Genomic DNA, 22,479 nt, shown 5'->3' on the forward strand with positions numbered 1-22,479 from the left:
GGGGCCCCCATACTCAGAGTGATGGTGCTGGAGATGCTGCTCCCGATCCGGACTTACTGACATCTCCTAGTCAGGAAGTCTAGGATCCAGTTGCAGAGGGAGGTGTTCAGGCCCAGTAGGCTCAGCTTTCTAGTTTCTGAGGGATGATTGTGTTCAATGCTGAAGTCTATGAACAGCATCTGAGCATATGTGTCTTTCTAGTCCAGGTGGGTTAGGGCCAGGTGGAGGGTGATTGGCAATGCTATCGTCTGTTGAGCGGATCGGACTGTACGCAAACTGCAGCGGGTCCAGTGATGGGGGTAGCAGGGTCTTGATATGCCTCATGACGAGCCTCTCGCAACACTTCATGATGATGGATGTGAATGCAACGGGACGGTAGTTATTTAGGCAGGACACTGAAGACTTCTTCGGCACGGGGACGATGGTGACGGCAGGGTATCCTGAACAAGGGCTCCTAAATTCCCTGTGCATCTCTGCATCTTTGAATTATCTCACCAGCTAAATAGTATTCTGTCCGTCTATTTCTTCCACCAAAGTGCATGAGCATACACTTCCCAATATGTTATTTCATTTGCCATTTCTTTGTCCATTCCTTTAAACTATCTAAGTCTCTCTGCAGGGTCTCTGTTTTCTCAACACCACCCACTCCTTCACCTATCTTTGTATTATCGGCAGATTTAGCCATTAATTGATTAATCCCATAGTCCAAGTCATTGACATACATCATAAGAAGCAACTGTTCCAACACCGACCCCTGTGGAACGCCAACAGTAACCGGCAGCCAGCCAGAATAGTATGCATTTATTCCACTCTCTGCTTTCTGCGGATCAAGCAATGCTCCACCCATGCTACTAACCTGCCTGTTATTCCAGGGCTCTTATCTCTCTGAACAGTCTCCTGTGCTGCACCTGGTCAGGTGCCTTCTGAAAATCCAAGGGGATCACATCCTCTGCATCCCCTTTGTTACCCTGCTTGTAATTTCCTCAAAGAATTGCAGTAAGTTAGCCAGGCAGTATTTTCCTTTCAGGAAGCGATGCTGGCTTTGGCCTATCTTGTCATGTTTCTCCAGCTAATCCGGAATATCATCCCTAACTATCGACTCCAACAACTTTCCAACCACTGATGTCAGGCAAATTGGTCTCTAGCTTCCTTTCTGCTGCCTCCTGCCCTTCTTAAATAGGAGAGTAACACTTGCAATTTTCCAGTCTTCCAGTACAATGCCAGAATTTATCAATTCTTGAAAGAACATTGTTAATACGTCCGCAATCTCTCCAGCTACGTCCTTCAGAACCCGAGGTTGCATTCCATCAGGTCGAGGAGATTCATCCACCATCAGACCATTAAGCATACTGAGCACCTTCTCGGTCGTAATTTCCACTACACATACTTCACTTCCCTGACACTCTAGAATGGCCGGTATACTGCAGCTGATTTCCACTGTGAAGAATGATGCAAAATACTCATTCAGTTCCTCTGCCATCTCTGCGTCTCACATTAATATATATCCAGCGTCATTTTGTATTGGTCCTATATATACCCTCAACTCTCTTTTATCCTTTATATACTTAAAAAAGCTTTCAGTATCGTCTTTGATATTAGTCGCCAGCTTCCTTTCATAATTCATCTTTATTTTGCTTTCCTATTGAGCCATACATCTTCAGAATTGGCTCCAACTCCTGAACTTGTGGCTCAGTGAGTATGTAAAGGAATGAGATTATACCAGAGAGTATCGGTCGACACTGATTAAGCTCAACTGACTGGACACATCTTATGCACGTTGCCACAGCCTCTTGTTTGAAAAAGTTATCCTTCCTCAGACCGGCAGGGGAGCGGGGTTATTTGGATTTACCTTTCTCAGGCGATGATAGAGGCAAATTCTATTCAGGAGAGAAGTTTCAAAGATTTAAAGCAAATTTCTTATCAAATAATTTAAAAATTATGCACCTTGAGATTTGTTTGCTTATTGGCAGTCGCAAAGCAAGCAAATAGAAGAACCCTTTATATAAAAAAAAGCGACTGCGCAGAGAAAGAGAGAGAAAGAAAAACACATCGTGCAAAGAATTGAATCGATCCAACAGCATCCTTTTTCGGACTGACATACGTTCCCGCAGCACCCGGAGCAGGCCCAAATCCTCGGTCAACAGTTTTCACAGCAGCAGAGCAGCAAAGCACATCAGCCGTTATGTTATTTATTCAATTACATTAACGGGGCCGAGAAGTTCACGAGATATCGGGATTGAATAAATTATCACAACTAGGTGAGAGTGAAGTTATCGTAAGGTGCAAAATACGCCATCAGAGGAAATTAGTGTCATTCGGGTCATCTGGCCTGCAGCTCAGCCGCTGTCCTTTGTTAGACTCGTTAATGTTTATCTGGTAAAAGAGAATGCGGAAGAGAGACGATGGAAGGTAAACAATATGTGAAGACAGGGTCTCTGAAAATGGGTTATTGAAATAATGTAAAACACATTCATTGCTGACGTGTCGCGATAGAGGCCTCCGAATGGGTCGGAACACAGAAATAATAACAAGATGCGGCAGGAGACGGCAATACGGAAAGAAAAGCAGAGGGACACGGGCAGAGAGAAAGGTGTGAAATAAATCAATAAGGAGCGGTTAGCAAGGGAAACGAAGTGATGTCAGCAAGGAATCGACAGATAAAAACAATGAAAGAAAAGAATGAGCAACGTCCAGAGCGGAGCAGCGCAACACCACGTTCAGCCGAGAGCAGAGTGCGGCAGCGGGAGCGGGCTGGGCCCATGGTCACCCGTTCGGTCGCTGGATTGACGATTGTTCCCAAGGAGAGCTCTGGAGGTATCAGAGGTCAAATTAAATTAACGGACCCTATCAGGACAGTAGAAAACTGTCCTGACGTGTGTAAACTTAGAGAGTATCGGATGAAGAACTTCATGCGGATGGTGTTTGGAAACTGGAACCCATGCTGAGTGGCTGGTGGAGGCAGGTACACTCACAATATTAGAGAATTGTCTGGACGAGCACTGGAATCCTCAAGACACTGGAGGCAATAGCTAGTAAGCGAGCTGTTTTCTGGTGTGATCGGTAGTTGATTGTCAGCACGGACACTGTGGGCCGAAAGGCCTGTGTCAGGGTTGCATGATACTCTGATTCTATATTATACTTGTTAATCACAATAAAATGTTAAATTTATTGAGCAAACACGAGGAAATCTGCAGATGTCAATTGACAATAGGTGCAAAAGTTTACCATTCGGCCCTTCGAGCCTGCACCGCCATTTTGAGATCATGGCTGATCATCTACTATCAATACCCGGTTCCTGCCTTGTCCCCATATCCCTTGATTCCCCTATCCATAAGATACCTATCTGTCATGTCGTAATGAGGAGAGAGATCCCACAGGGTATAATTACACAGAGTGGGTGGTGAGTAGACTGACACACTCAGTGTGAACACATTATCCGACATGTTTTGATATGTCCTGGTTTGTTGTGGGAATCTGGATTAGAGTGAGAGCAGGGAGCTGTACTGATCGGTTCACCGGGTAAAATGTGACGGACAGCAAATCCATCCGTGATACACCGGCCAGCCTAGGGTGAATAGTAATTTTACACCCACTCATCTATTTAAATAATTTCGGGAGTTCGTACGCGAGTTGGCAGGGTTAGAGCACCCGGACTCTAGAAGTCTGCACGGATCGGATTCTGTGAGTGGTTTACATCTGATAGTTTCGATGGAAGAAGATCAAAAGTCTACTAACTACGATCGTCGGAAATCGAACCTGCGTCAATGACCTGGAAGACAGCTATGTTCATTATATCACCATCGTTCTATTATTCTGCAGGGGACTCGGGTACTGAACCGTCTCCGGTGGTGTATGACAGTGGCTGGGACTGCTTTCAAACTCTGGTGACTCTGATGCCTCACTCTGCTGCAGTTCCTAATATATCCAGTTGAGGTCGCCTTTCTCCGACAGCCCGGAGATACACAACTGCCAGTTTTCAGTGAAGTGTTTGGTTGAAGTGGATTCGATGAGCTACAAATCGTTTCACTCCTGAACCATAACAAAATCTTATATATATACTGTAATTAAAAATGATCTTTCCAACAACACGGAGTTGGGCTCGAATGAGAACGCTACGTTTCACTAATCCTTGAACACAAAAAAGTGACTATATCGCTGGAGAAATAGCGGTAATAGCGAGATAGCAAGAAAACTGAGACAGTGTTGTGGGAATGACACGAGTGAAAGGCTCCAGTATTGCAGTCAATAAACATCAGGACAAATCTATTTACCCTCTTGTACACTTTAATATGCATGCCAAGAGCTTTCACTTGCAGTTCCTCGTTAGTATAGTGGTTAGTATCCCCGCCTGTCACGCGGGAGACGGGGGTTCAATTCCCCGACGGGGAGATGCAAAACTTTTGCAGCATTCTTCAAAAAGAATATTGTCTTAAAACGACAAATAAAAGCGGACAAAGAAATTGTGTTTACGCGATCAATTCATTGGGCATTGGGAAGGTGGAATAACTCGGGCTGCTGTGAGCCCGGGACGGTAGAGACTTCCGAGAAGAAAGGGGCGTTCACTCTCTTTCCTCATATGTCCCCTGAGAATCTATAGCTCATCACCATTCGTTGTTAAACTCAGTGATAGATTCCGTCACTCCGAGCACATTAAACAGGGGCTTTGTTGTCAGCTATTAACTCCCGCAAAGTCCCACCGAGGAGTAAGTTAACTGACCAATACCAGTCTTGTTCAAGGGTGCCGGTCCGAAACGTCGACTGTTTACCCATCGATGTTTCCTGGTCTGCTAAGTTCCTCTAGCATTTTGTGGGTGTTGCTCGGATTTCCAGCATCTGCACATTTGTCATGCTTGTAACCAACATTAACTGTCACCCTGGAACTCTTCGTGTGCATCCTCATCTTGTTTTGGTGCTCAAAATGGCTCCAGTCCCCTGCTGTGCACAGGGACACTAAGCTCTCAAAGACCATTCTTGTCTGGGTTGTCTGACACTCTCTGTAAACTTTCCTTGCCAAATTCTACATTCACTTGACTTGCTGTATCTTCCACACTCCCCGCATCCCTTTTCTCTTGCAAAGGAAAACATGGATTGTGGCTGCTGTTGAATTGCATAGAAAATTCGGCTCTCCACAGTGATCTTGTCATCATCTATCTGAAGAGGAGGACTGCTGAAAGATAGGAGGCAGCTGTTCTTTGGGTCATCACTCCACACAGTGCTCCCAGTAAGAAAATTAAACAAGTTTCAACATCAGCTGGAGTATAAACCCCCTTGCCCACTGTACACTAGAGTGACACAAACATCCTTGCAGGGAATGAGGCTAATCAAATAATGGCCACGCCGCCGTGTTTGTCTGCTTGTCGTCGTCTATTGCCGTTCCTGGAAATCTCCCCACCCCATACCGATTCTATCTACAATTCTCGCATGTTTTCTAGTGGCTCCACTGATTGACAGCTATTTTGCCCCGCCCGGTCACGTGATTGCATCGTCACAGTACACAACGAGCTGACGTCACATCGTCAACGACGTCGTTTCCCTGGAAACAGTCCAGGGCGGGGACGGGACGAAAAGTACCAGATGTTGCAGTCGGTCTCTATTTGTTGGGGTTTCGGCTCCACGGTGGGAATAGGCCTCTCCTCTTCCTGCCCACGGAACAGTGAGTGTCTGTCAGCGCCTCACCGCACCGGCTCTCTGCCTCAGGTACAATATTTAAACCATATTTGCACGGTTACATTGATAGGAAAGGTTGAGAGGGACACGGGCCTAATGCAGGCGGATGGGACGAGTTCAGGTCGACAACTTGGTCAGCGTGGATGAGTTTTACCGAAGGGACGGTTTCAGTTCTGTATAAATCACTGACTCTATTCTGGGATTTAATTCCGGATGTTCTCTGTGTGAAATATGTACCCTTCAGATCCCCTTTAAATCTGTCTTTAAACAGTTTTGTAGAATTCCAATGAGAGGCAGTTCTTTGGCCGATAAGGCAAGTAGAACACACAACCCTGTCTACCTGTGATGCCACATACAGTGAGCTGTGTAACAACATTAGAGACACATGCACAGGTAGGTACTTCAGTGAGCAAGACTTGGAGGGATAGTAAAATTAATGCAGGAAAGTGGGATTAGTATAGCTGTGCGTGTTGAGGAGCATAAATATGATGGGCGAGAGGGTTTGTTTCTGTCCTGTACAACCCTGACCACAGCAGTCCTCCATTGCAGCAGGGTTTGTTACCTTCATTCTCAGCTGTGAGCTTGTTCCACTGAACCCCTTATCCTCTGAGAAGATATTTGCACCCTTCAATTGTGACTAAGCTGTCAGCCATCTCTCCTAATATTAACCAGAGTACTTCACCAATTTCCCATGTAAAGCACTGTTACTGGTGCACAGGGAATGGGAGCATTTTGGTCACCTTTTGAGGGGTTTGGTTTACTGTGTGACCATTAATACTTTTGTTCAGTAACAAAAGTATTGTCCCTCGTCCTAGGTTCTGAGTGTTTTAGGTAAGTCCATCCTGAAGTCTGTGTTCCAGGTTCCCACTGACCTTTCACAGTCAGTGGATTCTGCATGTCTAAACTGACCATCGAGAATCTGTCTCCACTAACTCAGCCCTGGGTCTGTCTTCTACCCTGCCCTGGTGATTCAAATGCTCATCCAGATGGTCCTTAAATACCTGCCTGCACCACCCGCACAGGCTGTGTGTTCCAGATTGTAACCCTCAGATCCTCTTTAAGCCACACATTTCTCACGTTAAGCCTGTGTTCAAATACACCTCATACTTGTGTGCATTAAGTTCCATCTGCTGCTTTTCCAGCTTGTCCACATCTCATGTCAACATTTGTTTCCATTCCTCACTGTCCACTGCACCCCTAATCTGGGTGTCTCCTACCCTGCCCTGGTGATTCAAATGCTCATCCAGATGGTCCTTAAATACCTGCCTACACCACCCGTCAGGCAGTGTGTTCCAGATTGTAACCTCTTTCATTTTGCCACCTGCATCCTACATCAAGATTTGCTAGCCACCTTTGCTGTCCATCACACCCCTAATCTTGGTGCCATCTGCAAACTTGCTGATCCAGTTTACCACGTTCTCATCGAGATCGTTAATACAGAAGGAAAACAACAATGGACTCAACACCTGGCAGATCAACCAGGGCAGGATGAACACAGTAATGACAGGTTCCTGAGAAGTGTTCATGACCAGAGACTTTGTGTGTTTCTGCCTCCAACACCTCCTCTGATGGCTCACTTGGAATACCTCACTGTAAAATACTGACCCTTCAAACTCCCTTTAAATTTCCCACCTCTCACATTAAAACTATTCCCTTTAGTTTTACACCCACATCAAGAGAAACTGTCTCTGTCTCTCTCACCTCTGTATGTCTCACATAATTTTATCCACCTCCATCACCTCACCCTTCAGATCCTCTTTAAACCTCCAACCTGTCATGTTAAAACTATTCCCTGCAGTGTTAGGAGGGAGAAAACTGTTCCTTCCCATGAAGACCCTAGGGAGTGAACAGTTTCTGTCAATCATTCCTAGAAGTAACCTTCCTCTTTTGGAAGAGGACAGCGAGGCTTTGAGAAGAAGTGCGGCAGCGGCCATTTTCAAATTGCTTCTCAGATCGGAGTTCTGAGAGGCGGGACTGCACAGGCGCGTGAAGGAGGCCTGGGAAGGAGGGAAGATATAAAAAGAACGCAGCCTTAAGCAGCGGGCAGCTTCGTTTGCGGGCAGCGGAGTGAGCCGGGAGCAGAGTGTAGGGCTTGGGCTCAGAGGGCTTACGCGGAAGAGGGCACAGTAGGCTTATCTTTTAGTTCTTGTTATTTTCAGTTATTCGGGAAGTATGAGTGTGAGGGCAGCTTGTTGTTCTCGGTGTCGGATGTGGGAGGTCCTGGAGTCTCCGAGCCTCCCGGACGTCCACATCTGTGCCAGGTGTGTCGAACTGCAGCTCCTGAGGGACCGAGTTAGGGAACTGGAGCTGCAGCTCGATGACCTTCGCCTGGTCAGGGAGAGTGAGGAGGTGGTAGAGAGGAGTTACAGGCAGGTGGTCACTCCGGGGCCACGGGAGGCAGATAGGTGGGTCACGGTCAGGAAGGGGAAGGGGCAGGTACTAGAGAGTACCCCAGTGGCTGTACCCCTTGACAATAAGTACTCATGTTTGAGTACTGTTGGGGGGGACAGCCTACCTGGAGGAAGTGACAGTGGCCGGGCCTCCGGCACAAAGGACGGCCCTGTAGCTCAGAAGGGTAGGGATAGAAGAAAGAGGACCATAGTAATAGGGGATTCGATAGTCAGGGGTTCAGACAGGCGGTTCTGTGGAGGTGATCGGGAGTCCCGGACATGCCAGGGTCCGGGACGTTTCTGATCGCGTCCAAGATATCCTGAAGTGGGAGGGTGAGGAGCCAGAGGTTGTGGTACATGTAGGTACCAATGACATAGGTAGGAAAGGGGAAGAGGTCCTGAAACGAGAGTATAGGGAATTAGGAAGGCAGTTAAGAAGAAGGACCGCAAAGGTAGTAATCTCGGGATTACTGCCTGTGCCACGCGACAGTGAGAGTAGGAATGGAATTAGGTGGAGGATGAATGCATGGTTGAGGGATTGGAGCAGGGGGCAGGGATTCATGTTTCTGGATCATTGGGACCTCTTCTGGGGCAGGCGTGACCTGTTCAAGAAGGACGGGTTACACTTGAATCCTGGGGGGACCAATATCCTAGCGGGGAGGTTTGCTAGGGCTACAGGGCAGACTTTAAACTAGTAAGATGGGGGGGGCGGAAATCAATTTGAGGAAACTATGAGAGAGGAGGTTAGTTCACCAGTAGAGCAAGTAAGTAGACAGTGTGTGAGGGAGGAAAGGCAGGTGATGGAGAAGGGATGCGCTCAGCCCGAAGTTGTAGGGGAGAAGAAAGAAAAGGATAATAAATTTGAGTGCATTGCCAGGGATGAAAAGAGAGGAGGAGGTGGAGAGTATCTTAAATGTATCTATTTTAATGCTAGGAGCATTGTAAGAAAGGTGGATGAGCTTAAAGTGTGGATTGATACCTGGAATTATGATGTTGTAGCTATTAGTGAAACATGGTTGCAGGAAGGGTGTGATTGGCAACTAAATATTCCTGGATTTAGTTGCTTCAGGTGTGATAGAGTAGGAGGGGCCAGGGGAGGAGGTGTTGCATTGCTTGTCCGAGAAAATCTTATGGCAGTGCTTTGGAAGGATAGATTACAGAGCTCCTCTAGGGAGGCTATTTGGGTGGAATTGAGGAATGGGAAAGGTGTAGTAACACTGATAGGAGTGTATTATAGGCCACCTAATGGGGAGCGTGAGTTGGAAGAGCAAATGTGTAAGGAGATAGCAGATATTTGTAGTAAACACAAGGTGGTGATTGTGGGAGATTTTAATTTTCCACACATAGATTGGGAAGCTCATTCTGTAAAAGGGCTGGATGGTTTAGAGTTTGTGAAATGTGTGCAGGATAGTTTTTTGCAACAATACATAGAAGTACCGACTAGAGATGGGGCAGTGTTGGATCTCCTGTTAGGGAATGCGATAGGTCAGCTGACAGATGTATGTGTTGGGGAGCACTTCGGGTCCAGTGATCACAATAGCATTAGCTTCAATATAATTATGGAGAAGGACAGGACTGGACCTAGAGTTGAGATTTTTGATTGGAGAAAGGCTAACTTTGAGGAGATGCGCAGGGATTTAGAGAGAGTGGATTGGGTCAAGTTGTTTTATGGGAAGGATGTAATAGAGAAATGGAGGTCATTTAAGGGTGAAATTATGAGGGTACAGAATCTTTATGTTCCTGTTCGGTTGAAAGGAAAGGTTAAAGGTTTGAAAGCGCCATTGTTTTCAAGGGATATTAGAAACTTGGTTCGAAAAAAGACGGATGTCAACAATAGATATAGGCAGCATGGAGTAAAGGAATTGCTCGAGGAATATAAAGAATGTAAAAGGAAACTTAAGAAAGAGATTAGAAAAGCTAAAAGAAGTTACGAGTTTGGTTTGGCAAATAAGGTGGAAGTAAATCCGAAAGGCTTCTACAGTTATATTAAAAGCAAGAGGATAGTGAGGGATAAAATTGGTCTCTTAGAGAATCAGGGTGGTCAGCTATGTGTGGAGCCGAGGGAGATGGGAGAGATTTTGAACGATTTCTTCTCTTTGGTATTCACTAAGGAGAAGGATATTGAATGGTGTAAGGTGTGGGAAACAAGTAAGGAAGTTATGGAACCTATGACAATTAAAGAGGTGGAAGTACTGGTGCTTTTAAGAAATTTAAAAGTGGATAAATCTCCGGGTCCTGACCGGATATTCCCCAGGACCTTGAGGGAAGTTTGTGTAGAGATAGCAGGAGCTCTGACGGAGATCTTTCAGATGACATTAGAAACGGGGATTGTGCCGGAGGATTGGCGTATTGCTCATGTGGTTCCATTGTTTAAAAAGGGTTCTAGAAGTAAGCCTGGCAATTATAGACCTGTCAGTTTGACATCAGTGTTGGGTAAATTAATGGAAAGTATTCTTAGAGATAGTATTTATAATTATCTGGATAAACAGGATCTGATTAGGAGTAGCCAGCATGGATTTGTGTGTGGAAGGTCATGTTTGACAAACCTTATTGAATTTTTTGAAGTAGTTACGAGGAATGTTGACAAGGGTAAGGCAGTGGATGTAGTCTATATGGACTTCAGCAAGGCCTTTGACTAAGTTCCACATGGAAGGTTAGTTAAGAAGGTTCAGTCGTTAGGTATTAATGCTGGAGTAATAAAATGGATTCAACAGTGGCTAGATGGGAGATGCCAGAGAGTAGTGGTGGATAATTGTTTATCGGGATGGAGGCCGGTGACTAGCGGGGTGCCTCAGGGATCTGTTTTGGGCCCAATGTTGTTTGTAATATACATAAATGATCTGGATGATGGGGTGGTAAATTGGATTAGTAAGTATGCCGATGATACTAAGGGAGGAGGTGTTGTGGATAATGAGGTGGGTTTTCAAAGCTTGCAGGGAGATTTATGCCGGTTAGAAGAATGGGCTGAACGTTGGCAGATGGAGTTTAATGCTGAGAAGTGTGAGGTTCTACATTTTGGCAGGAATAATCCAAATAGAACATACAGGGTAAATGGTAGGGCATTGAGGAATGCAGTGGAACAGAGAGATCTAGGAATAACAGTGCATAGTTCCCTGAAGGTGGAGTCTCATGTAGATAGGTTGGTGAAGAAGGCTTTTGGAACGCTGGCCTTTATAAATCAGAGCATTGAGTACAGAAGTTGGGATGTAATGTTAAAATTGTACAAGGCATTGGTAAGGCCAAATTTGGAATATTGTGTACAGTTCTGGTCACCGAATTATAGGAAAGATATCAATAAATTAGAGAGAGTGCAGAGACGATTTACTAGGATGTTACCTGGGTTTCAGCACTTAAGTTACAGAGAAAGGTTGAACAAGTTAGGTCTCTATTCATTGGAGCGTAGAAGGTTGAGGGGGGATTTGATCGAGGTATTTAAAATGTTGAGAGGGATAGATAGAGTTGACGTGAATAAGCTGTTTCCATTGAGAGCAGGGGAGATTCAAACGAGAGGACATGATTTGAGAGTTAGGGGGCAAAAGTTTAAAGGAAACACGAGGGGGTATTTCTTTACTCAGAGAGTGATAGCTGTGTGGAATGAGCTTCCTGTAGAAGTAGTAGAGGCCAGTTCAGTTGAGTCATTTAAGGTAAAATTGGATAGGTATATGGACAGGAAAGGAGTGGAGGGTTATGGGCTGAGTGCGGGTAGGTGGGACTAGGTGAGATTAAGAGTTTGGCACGGACTAGGAGGGCCGGAATGGCCTGTTTCTGTGCTGTGATTGTTATATGGTTTATATGGTTATAAGTTATCCCCATTGATCCATGAAACTGAATCTTTGTCCCCTGCACCAGCTCGTCAGCCACACATTCATCAGTGGTATCTGTCTATATCTCCCTGCACTAACACGTGTCACTAGGAGTAATATAGAGCTTACTACTTTTTAGTTTCCGTCTTATTTCTCTAAATTTACTGCACAGGACCACATCCCTCCTCCTCCCTACGTTGCTATAACCAACATGCACCGTCCACCACGATGTCCGGCTGCTCAACCTTCCCTTTGAAATGTCCTGCAGCTGCTCCGAGACCATCGGACCATAAGACACAGGAGCAGGGTTAGGCCATTTGGCCCATCCTGTCTGCTGCCCCATTCTGCCAGGAATAAGAGTTCATGACAGATCTCTTAACCCTCTCAAACACTCTTACCCCCACCCCACAATGAGGAACCTCCACATTCAATATACCCAATGAATTGGCCACATCCGTCTGTGGGGATGAATTCAGAGTCAGAACCAGAATCAGGTTTATTACCACCGGCAGGTGTCAGGAAGTTTGTTAATTTAGCAGCAGCAGTTCAATGCAGGACATGATAATATAGAAAGAATAAGTAAATTATAGAATGTGTCTATATGGATATGTATATTATGTAGATTAAATATAGTGCAGAAACAGAAATAACAAATAATATATCAAATACATCTGTATCAGGTTTTGAGTGTTTTAAAGTGACAAACCAAATATCTTCAAACTCCTGATGAAATATCTCCGCTGTCTTGCTCTCTTTATACTGTTGCTGCATCGATATGTTGCGACCAGGTTAGATCCTCAGAGATATTGACACCCAGGAACTTGAAATTGTTCCCTTTCTCCACTTCTGATCCCTCTGAGGACTGGTTCGTGTTCTGTAGCCTTACCCATCCTTCAGTCAGCTCTTTTGTCTTACTGACATTAAGTGCAAAGTGCACTGAGGTGGAGTGTGGCAAGAAACAGAGGATAGTGATTTCTTGAATTTGAAGAAATCAACCTTCACGCCTTCGAGATTGGAGGTGACACAGTCGGAATGTGAGGCGTTGCTCATTCAACCTGTACTTGGCCTCATTGTAGCAAGAGAGGAAGCCATGGACAGACATGTTGGTGATGGCCCTCCGCTGGCCAGGGTCGACCATGGATATCGTGCCCTCACTGTCAACATCAAAATGCAAGCCAGGGTAGTACGTTATGTAAAGCAAGCTGTTGCCCATGCTCTCCACACAGCAGATGAATCCAGTGCAACAACAAAGACCAATGCAGTCAGGCACCAGCGGTGTCACAGGATTGCCCGTCTGCATTGAACATCGGACTGACAGGGAATCCAGTTCTGGATTTTTCCTCGGAGTTTACTCCCAAAACCTTCCCCTTGAATGGGGCTAGCCACAAGCCAGTGGAGGTTTGAGATCAGAATTTTCCTTCCACTAGAGGAGCTGCCAACCATGGGTGACAAGCCCAATCTGCCCAAAGCAGTTGGTTATATGATCCCAGTAACCCATTTGCACCTTCCGCTGACAGTAGAAACAGTTCCATCGTGCTTAGTAGCTAAGCCATATGTAAAAGCCAGGAGCTGGATTTGGTTGACAGAGGCAATTTGAGGCAGCATTTGTTAGGAAGTGACAGCTTGTCCCCATTACCATCCTGCCACCGGTTCAGACAGCTGTAAGGCACTGATATGTCGGTATGGGAATAGGAAACAGAACTAGAATAGGCTGCCACTGGCAGGTTGTGGTTGTTGCAGCTCACAGAGCAAAGGTACTCGATGTAGTGGTATCCCAATCTGCTTCTGATTAAATCTCTCATGACAATCACAGTTCTATTCTCATCTCTCTTTGATATCCTCCCCATGTCTTCTTTCCCTTCCCCCTTTCCCAATCACTATCCCCACATGTAAAGTGCCTATGAAAAGTATTCATGCCTCTTGGAAGTTTTCATGTTTTATTATTTTGCAGTATTGAAACACAGTGCATTGAATTTGGGTTGTTATGATACTAATCAATGGAAAAAGACTTTTTTTGTCAAAGTGAAAACAGATCTTTACAAAGTGCTCTAAATTAATTACAGATATAAAACACAAAATATTTGCCTGTCTACATATTCACCCCCTTTAATATGACTCACCAGATCAATACTGGTGCAGTCAATTGGTTTTAGGAATTGCATAATCAGTTAAATGGAGATCACCGTGTGCAGTCAAGGTGTTTCAATTGATTGTAGTAAAAATACACCGATATCTGGAAGGTCCAGCTGCTGGTGCGTCAGTATCCTGGGAGAAATTACACCATGAAGTCAGATTAACACTCCAAGTAACTCTGCAAAATGGTTATTGAAAAACACAATTCAGGAGATGTAGAAAAAATTCAAGTCACTGAATACCCTTGGAGTAGAGTTAAGACACTCATCCGGAAATAGAAAGAACATGACAGAGCTGTAAATCTGCCAAGAGCAAGGCATCCTCAAAAACTGAATGACTGTGTAAGAAGGGGCCAGTAAGGGAGTCCACCAAGCGACCTGTGACAACTCTGGAGAAGTTACAGGCCGCAGTGGCTGAGATGGGAGAGACTGAACATACAGCAACTGTTGCCTGGGTGTTTCACTGTCACAGCTTTATGTGAGAGTGACAAAGAGAAAGCCACTGATGGAAAAAAACTCTCATGAAATCTCACCTGGAGTTTGTCAGAAACCTTGAGGGGGGACTCTGAAACCATCTGGAAAAAGGTTCCATGGTCTGATGAAACCAAAATTCAACTTTTTGGCCATCTGACTAAACACCAAGTTTGGTGTAAGCCAAACACTGCACATCATCAAAAACACACCATCCCTACTGTGAAGTACATTGGAGGCTGCATCATGCTGTAGGAATGCTTCACTACAGCAGGTCCTGGAAGGCTCATGAAAGTAGACGATAAAATGAATGCAGCAAAATGCAGGGAAATCCTGGAGCAAAATCTAATGCAGTCTGCAAGTGAACTGCTAGTTAGGAGAAGGTTTGTTTTCCAGCAAGACAATCACCACAAGCATAAAAACAAAGCTACACAGGAATGCCTCAAAACAAAGTTAATGTCCAGGAGTGGCCAAGTCAGAGTCAAGACCTCAATCCAATTGAGAATTTGTGGCTGGACTTGAAAAGATCTGTTCGCTCATGAATCGCATGCAATCTGACAGAGCTTCAGCAGTTTTCTAAGAAGAAGGAGAAAATTTTCAGTGTCCAGATGTGCAAAGCGGATAGAGATCTATCCACACAGAGCCAACGGTAATTACTGACAAAGGTGCATCAACTAATTACTGAACTGAAGGAGGTGAATACTAATGCACTGAATTATTTTGTGTTTTATATTTGCAATTAATTTAGATCGCTCTGTAGAGATCTGTTTTCACTTTGACACCACAGAGTCTTTTATGTTGTTACGTACCCGTGACACGTGACTGGGGTTGAAGTTATACTGGACTTGAGGTAATGGTCTTGTGATGGTGGAGTGATGTCATTTTCCCGCCAGTAGAGGTCATGTGACAGTTTTTTTTTACAGGGTATAAAAGGAAGACCCACCCTGTCAGGTGGGGCAGTTCGTGGCGGGATTTGCCAAGCTGACTTCATGTCCTTGCGTGATTTAATGTGATGACGCTGTTTAGTTGAAAAATGAAGTTTTATATAATGCCTAAAGTTTAAAAGGTCATCGCCAACAGTTTCTTTACTGTGGAGAGTGAAGATAAGAATTTGGAAGATAAAAATCGAGGAGAATCGATTTTAGACGGTGGAAAGTTCGACCTTATTTGATCCTCATTCGGAGGGATTTCGTTGACTATTCTTGCTGTTAATCCCTGGGTTTGACCAGAAAGGATTTGAGAATAGTGTGGAAGGAAGGTCAGTGCCTTTAAGCCGTTATATTTTATAAAATTCTTCGTGGGAAAGTTCGACGCCGGGGAATCGAAGGACATCGACGTGGAAGAGAATTTAAATCGCTTTAAAAAGTCTCTCCTTTTTAAATGGACTGTGAGCTTTTGAACTTTCGGCATACCGCTTTAAAGAACTGTTTACTTTTGGCATACCGCTTTAAAGAACTGTTTTTTTCAATACCGTTTTAAGAACTGTTTGAATTGCAGCGCTATTAAGAACTGTGAATGTGTCGCACAGCAGCTGTTTTCCGGTTACGTTTGAGTTTGTTTGCTTTTGAGGGGTTTGTTTTCAGTGTTTAATAAACGTGTTATTTGTTATAAAAACCCTTGCCTAACTCATATATATTTATTGTTGCCTGAATACGTAACAATGTTGATCAGTGTCAAAAAAGCCAAATTCAACGTTCCAAAACAATAAACATGAAAACCTCCAAAGGAGACTGAATACTTTTGATGTATCTACCTTGTATCTACCCCTTCACCCGCACGTTATAAACAAATCCACCCTGCTCCTTTCCATTTTGCCCATTCCATGTGGAACATTAAACATGTAGGAATGCCAAATTCGCAGTCCAAGTCTCTGTAACCATGTCCCTGCAATAGCTGTTAGATGAAACACAGTACACAATATGGAACAGATGGCAACCTGCCCTTTGGCCCACAATATCTGCACCAATCATAATAATGTGTTGTATAAAGTTCTGGTGTGGTCTCACTGTTGTGAGCTGTTTTGGGCCCTTTATCTCAGGAAGGATGAGCTGGATGAGTTACAAAGAATGTTCTCGAAATTGATTCCAGGATTAAATAGCTTGTCATATGAAGAGTGTTTAATGGCTTTGGGCCTGTCTTCACTGGAATTTAGGAAAATGAGTGTTGACCTAATTGAAATTAAATGGTGAAAGGCCTTGATAAATTGGATGTGCAGAGGATGAGCATATACCTCCTGCCCTACCCTCTCCTGACTGTTACCCACTTACCTGTCTCCCCGGGCCCCAGAGTGACTACCTGCCTATAGCTCCTCTCTATCCCCTCCACACTTTCCCTGACCAGATGAAAATCATCGAGCTGCAGCTCCTGGATTCTTGTTATTTACCTTCTTGATGAAAGCTGCAACATTTGCAACACACCAGCACTGTTGGACCTCACATGTTGTGATCGAGGACACACTGGTCCTTGTCAAATCCCCAGCAATCTGCTCACTTGCTTCTTTCACTATTGTAGGATATATGCCTTCAGGTCCTGGAGTCTTATCCATCTTATTGCTTTTCAGACGTCCCAGCACAACCTCCTCCTTAATCTGAACACATCTCTGCACATTAGCCTGCTCCACTCTGTTTTCATTGACATTCAATTCCTTCTCCTCGGTAAATATTGACACAACATACTCATTTAGTACCTCAGCCACTTGGTCTGACTTTATCCACATCATTCATCCTTTAATATTGAGTAGACCTTTCCATTCTCTTGTTAGCCTTGTTTTATTAATACAAATCAAAAGGCCTTGGGATTATCCTTGGTCCTACATTGCAAGTAGAGTTTGTGGTGCCATTTGGCCTTTCCTATCACCTGCTTTAGCATTTCTCTGCTATCTTTATATTCCAAAGATAACCAGTATGATTTTAGCTTCATAAACCTTCCATATCCTTCTGACTATATGTAGGATCTTTCCACTCATCCGAAGTTCCCTTACCTTACTATCCTTGTCCTTACTCCTTACAGGAACATGCTGATCCTGAACTCTGAGCTGCTGGTCTTTAAACAACTCCCGCATGTCAGATGTGGACTTGTCTGACTGTGGCTGCACCCAATCAAAGTCCCTTGACTTCTGTCTTACTCCATCCTAACTTGCCCTACTGCAATTCAGTACCTTCATACAAGATCTGATTTTATTCTTACTCATAACAAAAAAAAAGTTGCGATTACTGTTCCCAAAATGTTCACTGACACTTAGCTGTCTCCAGGCCTGGCTCATTTCCCTAAACTAATTCCCGTATGTTCTCTTCTCTGGTTGGGCTCTGTACATAATATTTCAAATACTCCTTGGATTCACTGAAGAAATCTTGTGCATCTAAGTATTGAGAAAGATCTAATTAATTCTATGGAAAATAAAGTCCCCCACTAAGACAACCCTGCTCAGCACCTCTCCATAAACATAAACGTCTCCGTTCCTGCACCTCCCGGTGGTAATTGGGGGCCAATACGATAATCCCATCAGTGTAACTGCAGATTGCCTCTGCAAGCAACTGACAATGGTTTTGTTTGGCCACTTGGTCAGCATGGATGTGTTGGGCTGAAGGGCCTGTTTCTGTGCGGCATAACTCAGTGACTACGTCTGCTGCTGTGGCAGAGCGGGAGAGACAGTGTCAGTAGTGAGAAGGTTTGGGGGATGTCGACAGGAGGGTGAATGGTTGAGGATGGGGCAGATGGAACAGAATGTGGGGAAATATGAGATCACCCATTCCCAGGAACAAACTGTAAGAGTTATTTCCACATGGGGATGTTCAGAGGGACCTGGGTGTCGTTGTAAACAAATCACTTGAGTTAACATGCAGATACAAGAAGTAATGAGAGAGCAAACAGTATTTTGTCCTGTGATCCAGGAGGAGTGGAGAAGAGGGGTACAGATGTCTCTCTGGGATTCTATAGGGCCCTGGTGAGAGCACACCTTGAATGTAGTGTCCGGGTTTGGTCACACTTCCTCAGGAAGGATATCCCTGCAATAGAGGGAGTGCAGTGACTGTTCCCCACACTGACTGGGCTGGTTTCAGGGATGGAGGGTTGGTTATGTGAGAGGATAGTGAGTGGGCTGGGTCTGTATTCCCTGCAGTCAATGAGAAAATGAGGAAATCTGTTAGATTCTTTCAGGATGTGAAAGACAGTAGGCAAGGAGGATCTTTCCCCTGAATGAGAGCTCCATAACTGAGGAAAACACCCTCAGAATTAGGCATAAATCACAAACACGAGAGAGTCTGCTGATGCTGGATATCCAAAGCAACACACACAAAATGCTGAAGGAACTCAGCAGGACAGGCAGCCTTTATGGAAAAGAGTAAACAGTTGACACTTCGGGCCGAGACCCTTCCATCAGATCTCGTCCTAGTGATGATTCTCAGCCTGAAGCATCGACTCGTTACTCTATCCCATAGATGCTGCCTGGCCTGCTGACTTCCGCTAGCATTTTGCGTCAGTTGCTCAGAATGAGGTGACAAGCATTCAGGGTGGAAATGATGTGATATTTCTTTAATCTGAGCACAAAGGACTTCCGCATTCCTTATATAAGTAATCTGGAGCCTCAGGTGCTGGGTTGAGTCAAAGCTGAGATCAACAGTGTCTGGGAGAATTTTAGTCACTAAATGAGTCTATGAGTCCATAAGACCATCAGATATAGGAGCAGAATTCGGCCATTTTGCCTGTTGAACCTCCTCTGACATTTCATCATCACTGATCATTTTTTCCTCTTAGTCCCAATCTCCTTCCTTCCCTTGTCTCCCTTCATTCCCTGACCAATCAAGAATCCATCAATCTCTGCCTATATCCAGTGATTTGGCTTCCAGAGCTGCCTGTGGCAAAAAATTCCACCGATTCACCACTCTCTGCCTGAAGAAACTCCTCCTCATCTGCATTCTAAAAGGATGCCCCTCTATTTTGAAGCTGTGTGGTCTGGTTGTAATAAATAAAGACAGGTGTAAATTTAAAGTAGGGAAGTTGAACCGTACTAGGAGGTAAAGCCTGATTACAAGGCCTCAGAACATTGTACTACCCAGATGGTCAAAATAAAGCCAAGTAACAAGGTCTAAAATACCCACAACATGCAAAATTACATGCCTGTCATTATCTTGGCCCATGGGATAAACACAAGCTGGGCCTGATCAACCCTGCCTAGTTCGCCTGGGTGAGGATGTCTCATGGTTAAAGACCCGAAACCCACAATGACCCAGGTTGCATTACTAATGATGTGTCCCTTTGCACACCCGGTTCATTAAGCCAAGTGGTGGCGGACCACATTAATGAAAGGCATCGGCTAGAGTAAAGTGGCTCCACTACACTACCCTATCCACCATAACCCCACATATCTCACCATACTAAACTCCACAGCCTTATCTCTCCCAGCCCCACATATACATCCACCAGCCCTACCCTCAAACCTAATCCTCAGGTCCAAGGGGGCACACACCCCGATTAACCAAACCCCCACAAACCCAATGACTCATGTAAGGAGGAGGGAAATCCAATAAAGGCAAGAGTTGGTCCTGGTTAGTGAAGGTATGGGCCAGATCAAAGTGGCAGCGTTGCGTGACACTGAATCGAGAGTGATGAGATGAAGAAGCACAAGAGGGGTGATTCTCCCACTGCCCGCATAGTCTCTTTGTTATTTTAATTTTGTTCTGATAGTCCTCTGTCTATTTGAATATTTTGGTATAATTCATATTTAATTCCAGTGTTTCTTGTCAATGTTGTGTCTGATGCAATGTGTCTGTGATGCTGCTACAAATACGTTGTTCCTTTCGCCTGTGCATAAATAAACTAGATTTGAACTTTACATTGAAATGTCCAAATCTCTCCTTCGCTCTCCTGCTGCCCTGTGTCATGAACTAAACGTTTTAGTCTTTAATTTTACTATATTTCATCTGATTTTATTTGCATTCTACTTTTGAAATTTGCGTTTCCCTTTTCAATTTCAGCCCGCACCCCCGCCTGTCTCTGCCCTTCTGTACTTCCTCCTGCATTAAACGACAGCGGTAACCGCCACACATTGGCGCCGCTTCCCATCTCCCAGCGTTCCGATTGGTGATTCCTTTCTCCAAACAGCCAATAGAAATGCTCGGCATTCCCATCCTAATTAACATACCACTTTGGGCGCTGCCTATTTAGTTCGGGCTCCAAACAGCTTCTGCTTATCATTGTGTTTGAAACCGACGGGGAGATGCCTGATCCACCGAAACCCGCTCCCAAGAAGGGCGCCAAGAAAGCTCTGTCCAAACCGGCGAGCAAGTCTGGCAAGAAGCGCAAGAGGTCGAGGAAGGAGAGTTACGCCATCTACATCTACAAAGTGATGAAGCAGGTTCACCCCGACACCGGCATCTCCTCCAAGGCCATGAGCATCATGAATTCATTCGTGAAAGATATTTTCGAGCGTATCGCGGGTGAGGCTTCCCGCCTGGCCCATTACAACAAGCGGTCTACCATCAGCTCCCGGGAGATCCAGACCGCTGTGCGCCTGCTGCTGCCCGGGGAGCTGGCCAAGCACGCCGTGTCCGAAGGAACAAAGGCGGTGACCAAGTACACCAGCTCCAAGTAAAGACAAAACAAACCCGAAAATCAAAGGCTCTTTTAAGAGCCGCTCACGGTTTCATTAAAAGAGTTATTCGATGTTGAGACATGCATTTGAGGTAAATTTGTAAATTTCTTGTTGATGCGCTCATTCAGAATCTTATTTCCGTTACTCAGAACTTGCTGTCCACTCATCAGTGTATCCCGATTTCTCGGTTAATTCCTGCCCTCTGCACAGACACGGAATCGTTACACACCCCTTCCCCTTGTTACTTCTAGGTCATCAAATTTCCCGAACGTGACACTAATTGTTTCTGGTTTAGTTACTGCGGGGAATGCGGTTCATTAAGTTTTGTCCCATTTTGGTGACTTCTCTTGACCCCATTCCAACGCGAGTGCCGAACACTATCACGGTTCGTTCAGAGTATTTCTGAAGCCCACTTTCTGAAGGGCGACCCGATGATAAACTGACTTGAGTTTACACAATGACCGACCGCGAACAGACGCTGACAATCGGTTTTATTCTAATCATTTATCAATTGAAGGAAGTCGGTGAACTAAATTACCAGACACCATCGCAATATTAACTATACTTGGTTTAAATATTTCGGACTTCAGTAACGTGGGTCGACAAACAAATCTGTTGTGGTTTAATTTTAGCAACAAAGGCGTTTTTGGCGGTGTTTTGCAATTTTCAGTTTATTTCGGCGGTTAGACGGTTATTTTTCGCGCTTCTGCCGTTGCTGTCTCTTGATTGGTGAATAAAGCAGCTCCCTGATTGGAATATTTGCTCTTTCCAATCAGATCAGTCACAAATTCACCAATCATTAACATCCCAATACATTCCCCCAAACTCTATAAGAAGGGCGCTTTCCAGAAGCCTGATTTCTCATGGTCAAGACCTCAAGTTAATTTCTGAAAAAAAAATCAAATCTATCTGATGTTGTATGTATTCAGGAAACCTGGTTGCTACCACATTTAAGTTCTTCTTTCCAAGATTATATTGTAATTGTGCGTTGTGTTGCAAGTTTCATAATGAGAGGGCTTAAAGTTTTGGACATAAATGAAATGTATGAGGCATTTGAAGACATGTTCTTCCACAGGTAGGGGCTTTAAAGTGGTTTATTATTATAACCATTGTGGAAAGTTTTTGATGGATTTGTTGGAGAGTATAAGTTGGAGACCCTTAGCTCACTAAGGGTCGTATGGTGTGGGGATTTTCACACATAGTTAGTAAACTGTGAGTTTGTTCTCAGAATGATGGTGATGGTTTCATTGTAGAGGAGTTTTAGATATTTCACATCTTGTGTGTCTTAATGGTGGGAGAGGAACAAGATTTAATGTGCACAATAGTTATGAAACTACTGTAAATGTAACTTTAGTTTTGAACATTGGAGTGAGTGGTGAGATGTCATGGGAGATGAAGCATTGGGAAGTAACAATTTCCCTATATTT

General features: G+C 44.6%; 1 protein-coding gene and 1 non-coding gene across 3 annotated transcripts; both read left to right on the forward strand.

Annotated features, from left to right (window-relative positions):
* Nucleotides 1-4,317: 4,317 nt before the first annotated feature.
* On the forward strand, nucleotides 4,318-4,389 carry trnad-guc (transfer RNA aspartic acid (anticodon GUC)). The gene has a single exon. It is a non-coding gene; the product is annotated as a tRNA-Asp (tRNA).
* A 1,168-nt stretch (nucleotides 4,390-5,557) lies between these two features.
* On the forward strand, nucleotides 5,558-21,131 carry LOC140717793 (histone H2B-like). 2 transcript variants are annotated; one of them, XR_012096611.1, is made up of 2 exons: nucleotides 5,558-5,697; nucleotides 15,387-16,100. XR_012096611.1 is itself a non-coding variant. In XM_073031516.1 (2 exons), the coding sequence occupies exon 2, from the start codon at nucleotides 20,678-20,680 to the stop codon at nucleotides 21,050-21,052; it is 375 nt and encodes a 124-aa protein (XP_072887617.1). In that variant the 5' UTR covers nucleotides 5,558-5,697; nucleotides 20,436-20,677; the 3' UTR covers nucleotides 21,053-21,131. The 2 variants fall into 2 exon arrangements, 1 of the variants encoding a protein (XP_072887617.1); XM_073031516.1 differs by lacking the exon at nucleotides 15,387-16,100 and adding an exon at nucleotides 20,436-21,131.
* Nucleotides 21,132-22,479: the final 1,348 nt, after the last annotated feature.

The sequence above is a fragment of the Hemitrygon akajei genome, chromosome 28 (genome assembly GCF_048418815.1).
Source record: "Hemitrygon akajei chromosome 28, sHemAka1.3, whole genome shotgun sequence".
Lineage (NCBI taxonomy): Eukaryota > Metazoa > Chordata > Chondrichthyes > Myliobatiformes > Dasyatidae > Hemitrygon > Hemitrygon akajei.

Excerpts from the sequence above, each read along its gene's own strand:
- LOC140717793 (XM_073031516.1), top strand. The coding sequence starts at position 20,678 with ATGCCTGATCCACCGAAACCCGCTCCCAAGAAGGGCGCCAAGAAAGCT.